This window comes from Saccostrea cucullata, unplaced genomic scaffold (genome assembly GCF_032062105.1).
Source record: "Saccostrea cucullata isolate Sc308-1 unplaced genomic scaffold, CSIRO_AGI_Scuc_v1 ctg7742, whole genome shotgun sequence".
Lineage (NCBI taxonomy): Eukaryota > Metazoa > Mollusca > Bivalvia > Ostreida > Ostreidae > Saccostrea > Saccostrea cuccullata.
In genome coordinates, this window is record NW_026927221.1 from 1204 (window position 1) to 15750 (window position 14547).

A 14547-nucleotide genomic window follows, 5' to 3' on the forward strand; every position below is an offset into this window, starting at 1 on the left:
CATCCATATGCTCTTTTCTTAGTACAAAGTCTCAAATACAACAAAAATCCTTGTTGTTTTACAAACTTTTTTAAAGATTTCAGCCTTGATCAAACTATGATCCAGAAAACCCAGAATAGTGAGACAATAAATAGTAAACTAGCCCACCAGTGTTGTGATTCCGTGCTCATGATGTTTTTGGAGTTTGAGAAATTAAACATTCCCTTTGAAAAGTAAACAATACTTATAACAGAGATCGTGCCACTTTTAAAAGCAGTTTTTTTTCTGGATTAAAGTTTTAAAATGTTTCATTAATACGCAACAAAGTTTCTACTTTTCTACAATAATGGTAAAGTTACTTATTAAAAAGTGCACGAATGTGTCAGTCAAATGCGTCATGAAATTTGTAGTTTTAATGCTTTCCAGATAAATTAAGTTTCCTATGATGTTCTCGTCTGAAATGTTTCAGCTACATTTTAATCATGGTATTCATGGTATTATAGAGAAAATTTGAGAAAATACTATCATTTAATATCTGTCTATGTCGCTTTACGAAGAAGATGGAAGAAGAAGTTGTGTCTGAAAAATCAGTTATTTCATTTATTAAGTAAGTCTCATGCCGCTTTTAGAACTTAGTATCTCCCAATGAAATATATCTTCTAATTCGGTCATATTTGGCAATAGATAAACATGTTATTATATATCTCTTAATAATTTGAACCTGATCACTCATATAATATAATTGTAGTTACTGTACATATTCATACTAAATGGTTTAAACTATCTTAAAGGGCATAAAATATTTCAGTGCAGTTGAAAGGAAAACGTTTAAAGAAAATAAAATGATAATTTTTATGTACAACATAATTGCAAGTCAACGAATACAGGTCGAAATATCTCTTATCACTCCTTATCAATACACTACAGCGTTCATTCTGTGCATGAGATTTACATAACTATTGTTTCAATCAAACCAGATATGAGAGTGTTTTTGGTCTTGAATCTGCTCTTTTTCATTTCCTGCATCAAATCTGAGGACCCAGAAAGCTCAGCAGGAATATCCAGCGAACCTTGGTCTGATGAAATCCGGGCTTTGCGAATGGAGCTAACGGAAATGCGAAAAGAAATGTCAGACCTGAAAGAGAGAATCAAGCAACTCGAAGACGATTTAAAGAAAAAACCAGAAAAGTGCGAATGTTCTCTAAGCGAGATTACTGAAACTGAGTCAGAAGAAACTGTTCAAACTGAAAGAAAGGACCCGAAGATACACATCGGTTCCATCAGAGACCTTCCGAAAGACAGCAAACCTCTTACAAGAAGATTACTGATTCATCCAACATCAAGTTCTTCATCACCACCAAGTGAGTTTATTTATATCACTGGTCATTTCCTTATGATATTATTTTATTACCTGAGTCTAGTGGTTTGATAATAACTAGTCTTGGGATTTTTATAAGAAGACATGAGCAGACATATCCATTTCCAGGTCGTTTACAACAAAAGGTTGTTGTACAGACAGTTATTCTTTTAGTGATGTACTTACTTTAATTCTCAAATAAAAATCAGTAAACGACAATAGTACAATTGGGTACTTTACTGCTTTATAATTTAGTCGGGAGTCAAATAACACGAATGAAAAACACGGTAAAAGCAATGTGATTACACATTTTCATTAACGAACTTCTGTCGCAGAATGATAAAAAATGTAAAAAAAAATTACAGTTTATCCATTCATAGTGTGTAAAGCATCAATACCCGTCGACACATTTCGCAGATTCACAGTTGGCTGTAAGCAGGGAAATTGTGCAAATTTTTTATTGTTTTATTTATAGATTTGCATGGCAATCAATAAATTACCTACACAAATTCATCTCAAAATATCAAATGTCATTTTTCTAATCAAAACTTTTATTTATATTTATTTAGTAAAGTTTATAAACATTTTATCTTGATATTTAATACATTTATTTTCTCTAATCTCAGGTGTAAGCTTCTCGTCCAGTTAGTCTGAGTACTGTAAAATCACATGTTTTCGAGGGGACATATTTTCGTGGTTTGAGAAATGCATCCATTGGGATTTGATTTTGTGGTTGAAGAATTGTTCAGTAGTAATCCGTTAACAAGCTAATACAGAGAATTTGTGTCCCCCGCTTAAGGAAAAGTAAACCATGCGCAGTTCGGGGGAGGGGAGGGGGTGGGGGTCGGATCCCCTTGACTGAATTTGTAGAATTGTTAAATGTATACATGTATACTGAAGCAAATGAAATATGCCAATATGGATATAAAGGTTTGATTGCTTATTCTTTATTATGTGTATAGAAGATTCTGGAATATTTATCACACTCTAATGATGATTTTATGAGTTTGTACAAGCCAAACCTCATAAATTTTTCATTTCACATGCTGAATACAATAATTTAGTAAAAAAAAAAGTATTTCGAAAAAAAAATAAAAATGGATCGTCCTGGAATCGAACCCGGGCCCTCTCACATGTGAAGCGGGAAACATACCACTAGACCACAGAGCCGCTTCGATCAAACTGCCGAAAATTATATGCAAACATGAAGTCACATACATCTATATATTCACGTTCGATATTGTCAAAATTTACACAATGCATGGTGTCTAACCTTTATTAAACAGTTGCAATAGATGTAATAAGAATATAAAGTCCACCGAGAACCTGTTTTATACGTAATAACTCTCCTCATGCCCCTGTGCTAAAAATAGCGACATGTAATACAATAAATACTAATAAGGTACACTTTGAGAAGGGTGAGAGAGGTCCTGGGAGTTTTAGTATAAAATTACTTTGCAAAAGCTCAAAATCTTCTTCATATATCGCCCGGAAATGATAGTGTTTCATACAGACAGAATGTATAAATTTACGACCTTGAACTTTGACCTTTTGACCTCAAAATTTATAGGGGTCTCCCTTAGGCCACAGGGAGTCGTTATGTAAAATTCATTGCAAAAGCTCAAAGGGTTCTCGAGATATCGCGCGGAAACGAAAGTATTATAACAGACAGTATTTGCTAATTTATGACCTTGAACTTTGACCTTTTGACCTCAAAATCAATAGGGTTCTTTTTTAGTCCATAGGGATTTGTTATGCAGAATGTCATTGCGAAAGCTCAAAGGGTTCTCGAGATATCGTGTGGAAACGAAAGCGTTACAGACAGACAGAAAGACGGACAGACGGACGGACGGACAGAACCAAATTAATATCCCCACTGTTGAAGAGGGGGACAAAAAAATTGCATTTTGTGGTAGATATAAATTCATGGGTCTCCTCATACCTTGAAAACCACGAAAATTTAAACCACAACGAAAATTATTGTGATTTAATAGTATAATGATTATGGCAATCCACAAATATATTGTTTATTGAATGCTAGTATGTATCATTTCACAGGAATTGTACCAAAAATAGCTTTCCACGCCGACACTCCAAAGGACCACTCCAACCTTGCTGCTCACCATAACCTGATCTTTGGCCACGCCATCACCAACATTGGAAATAAATACCATCACTCCACAGGGGTTTTCACCCCTGATGTTCCTGGCGTCTATGTGTTCTACGTGCAACTAGTTATGTGTGCTAATGGGCATAGTGTCAACACGGAACTAGTGGTAGAAGGAGTGAGGCGGACTGGACACTTCGTATATAGCAAGGAATCGTGCGCCAATGGAGGCGGAATGACCATCGTCCACGTAAATGCAGGGGATTCCGTTTGGGTTCGACTCTCGGCATCAGATGGGGTTAACGCGTTTGGGTGGGAGAGCAGCTTTTCTGGATTTTTACTGTATGAAGATCAATAAAATCTAATTGACTCATGCGTTGAATATGAATTGTCATATTATGCTGCAGTAATCTGAGATTGATGGGCATATAGTTTTTGGGTCTGTCTGTATATCTGTCTTTTTGTATACATGAATCCGCATAGAAGTACTATTAATACATTTTCCATAAATTTTGAACGATTGATGCATCGGTTTTATTATTATACGGGTGGGTTTCTTGTGTAAACGGTAACGATATTTTTAACCTTGCATTAGTGGAGTTTTAAGGTTTTAGCCTTTTAGTTTGGTCAAACTACGATCCAGATAACCTATACGAGGGGTTATCAAAAAGTTCATGGACTAGCACCAGAAAATTAAAACCGCTTTAGGTACATCACTGAATTTTGAAATACCTAGTTAGCATAATCTTTTCTATTTAAAGAATAGACCACAAATCATAAATTTTATTTTTCAATAAATTAGTAATGTTTTTGTAAGCAAAGGTATGTCCGGGCGGCGCAACATCGAAAACGACGTTTTTTTCGACCTTAGTGTAACTAAGCAAAACTATTTTGATATGAGCATTTGATATCCAAAAATCCCGTTAATTCAGGTATGTGTTGGGACACTATTGTTCCATAAAATATAGAATTTATACTTCATTCTGGAAGTTCTGTGAAATTTTATCGTTAATTTTACATGGAGTATCCAAACAAGTATTTCCTTGAAAATGACGTGAAAAGGGAGGAGGGGTTTCTTTTTCCAATATTCTATAAAGTTTTGCCCCTGGAAAAATTGGTAGACACCTAGGAAATGTTTAAACAGCCGGCTAAGGAGAAATAATATGCATCCATATTACCTTTTTTTTAAATGCCAAAATGAATTCTGAAAGAAAAGGGATGAACAGTTAATATTGATTTGTAGTCAAGGTTTGAAAACTCAATCACGTCAAATAATGACGTTGATCATGTAATTGAGTTATATTGAACTCCAAAAAACAAAATATGCTGGAACAATCAAGCGAGGATCTCTCACAATGTATAAATACATTTGCAATAATATATGCATTGTTCAAGCCGCTGTTCATGACATTGTAAAGTCATATAAACAAGACGGGCTGAAGTGCCTACTCAGTTCTAGGGAATCTCATCAAAATAAGTTTACAAAGTAGAAGAAGCGGACAATGAAAATAATGACGTCGTGGGACGTCATGAAACTAAACGGCGACGGCACCGGGTGGTGATATAATGTCGTTTTTATTTTATAATAATTTGGGAAATAATGAACGTATCAAGCTAAAATTTTCAACATTTCTTTATGTTTTGTTGTTTTATGTACCTTATAAATTTTGTAAGCTCAGATAACATAGTACTAATTTTATAGCCTCAGTCCACTAACTTTTTGATAACCCCTCGTATATTACAGAGATCTGGCCTTGTTTAAAAACAGTTTTATTCCTGGATTATAGTTTTTAAATGCTTTATTTAAGGTAAATAAGAATAAAGTTTATTTGTGAAAAGTGCACGCATGTGTCAATAAAATGCGTCTAGAAATTATATTCGTAGTGTGAATGATTTACAGAATGAATTACTTTCTTATAATATCCTCGTGTGAAATATTATAGCCACACATAAATCATTATTATACAGATATCTGAGAAAATATTAACTTCTAATCTGCGTTTTTGTCTCTTTGAAAAGAAGATGGAAGAAAATATTTTATCCAATTAACTGGTATTGTAATTTATTAAAGTAGGTCACATACCGCTTTTAGAATATTGTATCTCCTCATGAAATATCTCTTCAAATCCGTCATATTGTGCAATAAATAAACTACTCACTGAATGAACCTGATCAGTCATAGTTATAATTGTAAGTCACATATATACATAATGTAGTTTTGTTTGTATTCTACCCTCCCATTGGTTGATTTTCACAAACGAAAGCAAATTATTTTGTATAATCTGGTTTGGTATGGGGACACACCCTCTTCACAACCGGCTGAATCATTAATTTGTATCTATGCAATCCCCTCATTTCCAATCCTCGGGATCATGGAAATTTTCCATTTTTAATATATGTAACTCGATCTTATCTCAATTGTAAACAAACATCATGGCTGCTAAGTCTATGAATCAGTTATTACCTCCCCTTGCTTCCCATTTATTCAGTTACCAAGGTTGCATTATTGAGCGGAAAATTTGAACTCATAAAAAGCAACACAATTTTACATCCACAATTGCTTATTTTTTTAAAAATAAGATTACATGTATATGGAATGACTCTAACTCTTGGCCAAATTATTCTAGTACCTGGTTTTGGTCAGTTAGGGGCCTAACGCTTTTTTTATAATCTGCTTCGCGGATTATAAAGCATAAACTTACCCAAACCAGGTTATATCGAATAATTCGGCCAAGAATTAGAGACATTCCTTAAATATTCATACTACTTGGTTTAAAAATACCTTGATAGGCATAATACAGTATATAGTAGTGCAAGATGAAAAAAAAAAAAAAAAAAAAACACGTTTCTCGACAATAAAAATGATAATTTATATACAACATAAATTCTATTCAACGAATACAGGTCGCAGTGTATCTTATCACTCCTTATCAGTATATTTTTGTGTTCATTCTGTGCATGAGATTTACCAAACTATTGTTTCAATCAAACCAGATATGAGAGTGTTTTTGGTCTTGAATCTGTTCTTTTTCATTTCCTGTATAAAATCTGAGGACCCAGAAAGGTCAGCAGGAACATCGAGCGAACCTTGGTCTGATGAAATCCGGGCATTGCGAATGGAGTTAATGGAAATGCGAAAAGAAATGTCAGACCAGAAAGAGAAAATCAAGCAACTCGAAGATGCTTTAAAGAAAAAACCAGAAAAATGCGAATGCCCTCAAACAGATATAACTGAAGCTGAGTCAAAAGAAACTTTCCAAACGCAGAGGACAGACGGCGGTTTCATCAGAGACCTTCCGAAAGACGACAAACCTGTGATAAAACGATTACTGATTCATCCAACACCAAGTCCTTCATCGCCACCTAGTAAGTTTGTTTGTATAACTGGAAAGTAAAGTATAATAGTATTTTATTAATTGAGTCTAGTAGTTTGATAACAAACAGATTTATTTTATAAGACTAAATGTTGAATACGTAATTCCAAAGTCACACGAAATGTGGCCGGTTTTGCAGCAAAATGTTTGTATTGCAAAGTTCTTACCTTTTCCGAAATCGGAGAACAAGCGTGGAAATAAATTTTTTATTATATACCCAATGAGTATCACTCAATTTTACTGTTTATTGTACGCAATCACAGGACGTCGTGATCCTACTTTCTGGATCAACACGCTGTGGTTTTATGAATCCATATCACCACTCTCTGAAACTGATGACGCAGTACGCACAAACATTACCCTATTATTCTTGCGCGTCAAAGAGTCCCTTGTTATTATGATCTGTTTTACGGATAAATATTATACAATATATCTCTAGAGTCTTATTTTGTTATATTTAGCTAGTTTAAAATGGGGAATATAATAAATTTATCATCATAACAGATTATCAGATCAAATTCAACGCTTCGCGTCTCGTTTGATCTGATGATCTGCGCCTGTCAAATCGACTTGATACGACCCTTCAGATCAAGTTACTGTTATGATAATATATACATATATGTGTATCAACATTCAATATCCTGTTTTTATCTATAATTTACAAGATCTTCAATATATATATTCCAATTCTTTGTATCTTTTCGGTATTTATATTGATATAGCGTTATATCATCAATTGGCAAAATGTGAAGAAAATTCTCAGACTGATGAAACAAATTTTCTTCAATTTTTAACAAATACGGATTTCTTTTTCAGATATTTCACGCAGAATAGCATTCCATGCAAACTCGCCATCGGATTTCAAAAACCTAGCCCTTCATCAACCTTTGATATTCGGGCGCGTCATTTTAAACCAAGGAAACCAATACCATCACTCTACAGGAGTCTTCACCCCCAACGTCTCTGGAGTGTACGTATTTTACGTGCAATTAGTGGTAAGCTTAGATGGGTATGTCCACACGGAACTCGTCGTAGAAGGGGTTAGTAAAGGTGGACACTTCGTACAAAGCCACACTCCAGGAGGGTATTATAATGGAGGCGGAATGACTATTGTCCATGTCAATGCCGGAGACTCCGTCTGGGTTCGACTCGGAACTCCGCATGGAGCGAACAGCTTTGGTTGGGAAAGCAGCTTCTCAGGATTTCTATTGTATGAAGATCAATAAAATGCAAAGAATATTGCTAAGTATATTTGTTTTTTTTTTTTTCATTTCGTTTTTAACGAAAATATATATTTTATCAGAGTTGCAGAATGCCTGTGTTGTTACGTTAACTTAAGAAAAAAGTCAAAATGAAACTTATTTTTAATGTACATATTTTTCATGGATAGTTTTTTTTTTCTGAAATCCATTCACCGCGGTGCACTGTAAAAGAAATTTTCAGAATTAATTCTTTATAATGATTGCATACTTTATCAAGGGGCTGTAAATGCATAATGCAAAACATATTTTTGATTGAGTATTTTTTTCAAAGATACTTTATGTTTTCATTTTTTATCTCAGTGATATGCCAATGTTCTATTAATCGTTATTAACTAAGGAAGAATGGTATAGAAATGATGATCAGAATAACAAAATGTTACATAATACATGTTTTATTCTAAAGTTGTCCACATTTGTAAAACTCACCGAGGACACTTACATTTATAATTTATCATGAATGAACTTTTTAAAATAAAGGATGGAATGCATTATTCAAGTTGAATGTAGTTAAATCTATTTGTTTCACATTTTGAACTTATTTTCTTTGATCTTGGATGATATTTCATCAGAAGCAGAATTTACACAATAAAGACCTTAGTCAACATTTAGTGAACCCCGATCTTTCAACTGCCGTTTTAAATTCATAAATATTAAAAATTCAAAAATTTTGTGTAAGATAATTCCAGGCCATGGACCAACATGCAAAAAACAGACCGTGACACTTTGTCTGATTATATATTTAAAATATCAAAATTACCTTATGGATTTCCAAATCTTGCATTAAGCGATTTGGGGCAATATTAAAAACATCTACCCTTCTGTCTTGAATAATTCAGACGTTAAAGAAAGAACACAGATTTTATGACCAGTATGTACTGGTCCCAGGTGATAGAGCAGGATTTTGTTTGTACATATTTATTGTATTTTTGTTGGGCTAGGATCTAGTTATGCAGTTGTTTATCTTTATACCCGTATACCTAGTTCCCTTTCTAAGAAGGACGTTCTACAAAATGTCAGTTTCAAATATTTTTGATATTCCAAACAATCAAAATGAGGTTGAATAGCCATACCTATGGAAGGATATGGAGATAACGAACAGTATTCAATTTCAAAGTCCATAAAACAATACAAAACAAGAGCAGAGCAAACACGGACCTCCGAAACATCAGGGGTGGGATCAGGTGCCATGGAGGAGTGAGCATCCCCTGCTGACCGGTCACACCCGCCGTGTGCTTATTGTCACGATCGTGAAATAACGGAAAATCCGTCGTCAATTCAGTGAATTATCAAACTTTATAAAATTCTTTAAAAGATATATATCGTGTTGCAGTAAACGTTCATATCAATATTCTTTCATTACTTCTCCCTAAAATATTAACAGCAGTGAAGGACAAACATTTGGACTGATGCACAACACTTCCATGTAAGTGATTGTTTAGCGAGAGGCATATTATAAATAAAAAAAAACGTAGCGTAAGAAAAACTTTCTGATAAACGTGACGAATTGAACTTTTCGTAAACTTCCCTTAGTTTTGGTTTGATTTCATAACTCTCTTAAAGCAATATAGGCCCTACCCTTAAATTATCACCCACATGTGAGGTTTATGTTTCCTTATTGATTTGATACGCAAGAACATGCTCCATGTACATACAAAAAGTCAAGGCGTGACTAGTCCAGAGGCGATGCTTACTGGTCCATGGTATCTTAACCACACCTGATGTTTTTAGGAGTCTGAGTTTTCTCTTACATAGATTTCTATTTTTTCAATAGACTTTTGAGCTTAATTATTGTTGTTATTTCCATGTTTGATTTCAGAATTCTCTTGAAGCTTCTAGAACCCTTGACACAGGTATCATGAAATTCACAAATTTGAAAGATACACTCTTGCTCATCCTAACTATACATTTAGTATAATTGTTAGATACACTGTATTGCATGTTCATGTCACAAGGATACATTGGTGTAAAAGTACATGCACCAAACGCTCAATGTTCAAAAGTTATAATCAAGGTTAAACTCTACAAAAGTAGCTCAAATTTCAAGATGGAAGTCAAACGGTCAAAAATATTGATACCCAAAGGAAGAACTTAACTCAATAATACACAAGTGAAATATGAAAGAAATTCTACCATCTCCCCTTCTAGCCATCATGCCAAGGTCAATGTTTTTCAAAAGTCGGTTTAACTTGAATGTCACAGTCATTTTGTCAAAAGTGTTGGTACTCTGAAAGGCCTTGACTCTTTGTAATATACATTTGAAATGTAAAATCCCTACCATCAATCCTTCAAGGTTAATGTTTTTTAGAAAGTGTCAAAATCCAAGGTGAAGGTCATCAGGTCTAAAATATTGGAATTCAGGGGAAAGACTTGTCACAAGAAATAAAAAAAGAGAAAAATTAAATACACAGTACTTACTGTTGAAATGTTAAAGTTCGGTAAAATATTGATAAAGTACTGTATAGGGGATTAATTTCACGGGTTGTAATTTTCACGTTTTTCTCTCATCTGACACGATCGCGGTTTCTTGAATTCGCGGAATAGCTACAAGTAAACGACATTCTTCAGCGTTGTTTTTATTTCACGAACAACAGGGCAGGTTTATATAAAATTGATAGATTTAATCGAACATTAATTAAAACAAGTGAAGTTATTAAAAGTCCTACACTCTAAACGTCAATTGAATTTCCTATATGCTATTATGGTGAGTGCATGTGCACCCAAGATCTTCAATACAAGGCGGCGAAAAACCACTGGACGGAAGTAAATGTGTTTATTAAGTTCGCCGAAATATTATCTTCCACATATTCAGTAAGTTCGATATTTATTTGAATGATTTTTTAAAACCAAAATGTTGATAAAAACTAATATGCATGATAATGCAGGTAACAAATACACATGATAAAATTAGTTACGCACGGGTAATCAAAACCCATGGCCCACGTGTTTTGATTGATGAAACATGTAGCGTTGGCTATTAAAACAGCTTTTGAACAAACACGAATTATTATCTGCCGATTTGAATTAAAGTAAAGCGTGATAATTAAAATAATTGAATGACGATCGAGTACTACTCGTAATTACTGAAACGACCATGTACTGCATATACATGTACAGTATAATTTGTCCAAACCGGCTACCGACCGTTCCATAAAATTTGGCCGGTTTAGACAGAATCCGGAGTGCAGGAAAAATGCAGGAAAACATTAATTTTGAAAATTTCGTTGTTTATTTACAAGTTCATTATTATACATAATATAAAATATAATTAAATGATGAAATCAATCAATATTTTGGAGTCTAGAAATTATAAAATAGTCTTTTATGACTTACTGTATTTTCTTGTTTTTCACGAAGTTTGAAAGTCGGGTGAAATGTTACCTTATATCAAAATCTACGAGCACGCATAATATAAGCCTACTAGGCCTACTATATATCAAGCGAATCATGTTTCGCTTGTCAAAGAGCTCATTCAATGTAAAAAGAGTAATGCACAATTATTTACGATGTGCTAATTATTAGATTGAACTTTTAATTTTTATGTAAAAAATTACGTCTTCCCCCACAGTATTGTGGCGCCATTTTGAAATGCGTCCGATTTTCGATCCCGATTTTTATATTTATTTGTAAATCGCGTACATATTTATTTTTTTGTTATAATGTGGTAAAAGGATCGAGTTAAAACAAAATTATTATTTTTTAATTGTAATTCAATCATATACTAATAATTTTTTTTTAACTGGGATGTGTCACCGCCGCGTTTCACCGAGTTCGTTTCCTGGCACTGCTAATGTAAACACAGATTATCAAATCCACCACGAAAGGTGTTAATTGCTTTGAAGTAACTCAGGTGTGGCCGGATTAGAGGAAATAATTACCGTTAATTATGAGCAGTTGGGACCAGTAAGGCAGTTCGGAATACAGAATAGACAGTATCCGGATTACACAGAATTTTTTCAAATGAATTTGTTAAAGAAGTGCATGGGACTAAAATTTATAGACGGAATGGACAAAAATCCGGAGTACACAGAGTCCGGATTAGACAAATTTTACTGTATATCAATCTGTCGTAGTCAACCTATCGTACTCTATTCTCAAATTTCCAAATAAAACATGGAGATTATTGACAATTTATTCACTGTTTCTTGAATTCACGGATTTATTAACACCGTGAATATAGCGAATATAAACACCGCGAGTTATTTTCCCCCTATACAGTAGGTTTAAAACTAAGATCTTGATTAGATGGTCAAATATATTAGTACAAAGAGAAATGTTCTTACAAAAGGTATATAATTATATATACTAATTATATAATTTGATCGACTTTTCGATTATTGGTGCATAAAAATCTTTTCAAACTAGGATGAGAAAAATTGCTCACGGGGTAGAAGAGAAGTCTCATCATACCTTTCAGCAAAAAATGAGTAAAATTAATATACCGAGAATGAAAAATAAAGAGCGGAGAGGTGAACCATACATTGGAACAAAACGCTAGAGAAACTGGGATTAAGGCTAGGGATGATAACTGTCTATGTCTAGTAACAGTTTAGTAATGAAACAATTCAACAAAATATATCATTGGTTCGGAAACCCACTTCTGTGAAATAAATGGAGCAAAGAGCTCTGACTTGGAATTTCATTTAAAGATAAGCTTCTAAAAAGTTTAATTTAGTTCTTCTAAATCTGCTACAGTCGTAACGACCAGATGTAGATAAAAGAAACTTGCTGCGCAGATTTTTTCCTCTTACACTGTACTAGTACTTCTAGAGCGCTAAAGTGTAAAGGAATATTAAAAATAGAGCCACTGTGTAAGTAGATAACTTTTATTTGTTGATAGAATTATTCTTTGTGTGTATATTCTTAACAATTATGGGAAAGGTAGTACATGTACTTTATTTTTGTGAAGGGCATTGCAATTATGAATTTGTGGTACTCATGAAGCAAAATATTACTTCAGAAGCTGTGTAATGTGTATGGTATGCATGTTCTGAAGATTCATTTCTTAGTAATGAACATAAAGATGTGAATCTGTACAGCTGACCTTGCATGTTTTTAATGTTACTCCGTGCTTCCTTCTGGTGAATATCAGCTTTCTCTGAGAATGTATCAAAATACATCTCTTTTGGGGTTTCTTTTTTGGACATATTATTAAACCGGACCTGGTCTCAGAGATCTGTAAAAACTATTCTCAACATTCCTTAGTTTTGACCTCAGAATTGCGATTGATGTCTTCGATTTTTTTTTATTTGGATTGTTTCTGTTTCTAAAAGTTATAGCCAAGTTACACTAATTGAATTATTTGTTGTATTGTTTTGTATATCATGTATAGGTGCGCATCAAACAATTTATGTACGTGCACGATCATCAATTTAACTAGTTTGCTTATTTATCGATCAGTTTCAACAAATTTTCTTTTTCATAATTAGATGTATTTTGTGTGCTATTTTTAACATAAACACACTATTGATGATCCTTTTCATATCATTGTTCAGGAAGAATGTCTTATTATATAAGTACAAACAATACATATTTGTAAGGATATATATCTTTTCAAGCATTCATAATGATACATGGTATATATACTGTGTGAAGCCTTCCAGTATAAAACTATAAATTTGTAAGCCCATGTGGGCATATATGGGGTTATATAATAAATCATCAAACTAGTACTTTGCTTTGCCTAAATATTTGCCAACTTTGCAAATTGATATATAATTATGTTCCCCAAACGAAGTTGGGGAACATATTGTTTTTACTCTGTTTCTTATTATTAAGGTCTTCCGTTTCCAACGGAAGACCTTATTGTTTTCGTTCGGTTTCTTTTTCCCTATTATTATTAAGGTCTTCCGTCTCCAACGGAAGACCTTCTTGTTATTCTTCGGTTTCTTTTTCCCTATTATTATTATTATTATTTTTCTTACCGATTTTGTGCACGCGATTTCTCGTTAACTACTGGGCCGATTCTCATGAAACTTTCACATCTGATAGGTACTGATCTGAACCTTATTGGAAATTTCTTTCGTCGATGAAGTCACTTCCGGTCGAGAGATATGGACAATTTTCTGATTTTAAAGTGCAATTTTGTCTTGATTTAGTACCGAAAACTGCTCAAGATATGAACTGAAGATTAATTGGAGATGATAGTTCATAACTTATAGCGTTGCAGAATCGCCTTTTCGTGCGTCGTCATTACTTCCGGTCAATACCGGAAACGAATTTAAGAAACGCAATTTTTCAACTTTTCTTTTTTATTATTTTTTTTTTAGAATTGAATAGAGACCCTTTTGCAGAAGCAAAATATGTAATTTGTTTGAAAATCGAAAAAGCCAATCTCGAGATATATGCATTTGAAAACGCGAAGCGGCGATCTCAATGGCTAAATGGTTAGCGCGTTGGATTGTCACGCGGGCGACCCGGGTTCGATCCCCCGTGTGACCAAAAAATTTTATCATTTTTTCTGCTCGATTT

General features: G+C 33.7%; 2 protein-coding genes across 2 annotated transcripts; both read left to right on the forward strand.

The window, feature by feature from the left end:
- Positions 1-958: 958 nt before the first annotated feature.
- Positions 959-3801, forward strand: LOC134273771 (complement C1q-like protein 4). The gene is made up of 2 exons (XM_062755987.1): positions 959-1340; positions 3395-3801. The coding sequence occupies exons 1-2, from the start codon at positions 959-961 to the stop codon at positions 3799-3801; spliced, it is 789 nt and encodes a 262-aa protein (XP_062611971.1).
- A 2575-nt stretch (positions 3802-6376) lies between these two features.
- Positions 6377-8077, forward strand: LOC134273772 (caprin-2-like). The gene is made up of 2 exons (XM_062755989.1): positions 6377-6809; positions 7634-8077. The coding sequence occupies exons 1-2, from the start codon at positions 6440-6442 to the stop codon at positions 8041-8043; spliced, it is 780 nt and encodes a 259-aa protein (XP_062611973.1). The 5' UTR covers positions 6377-6439; the 3' UTR covers positions 8044-8077.
- Positions 8078-14547: the final 6470 nt, after the last annotated feature.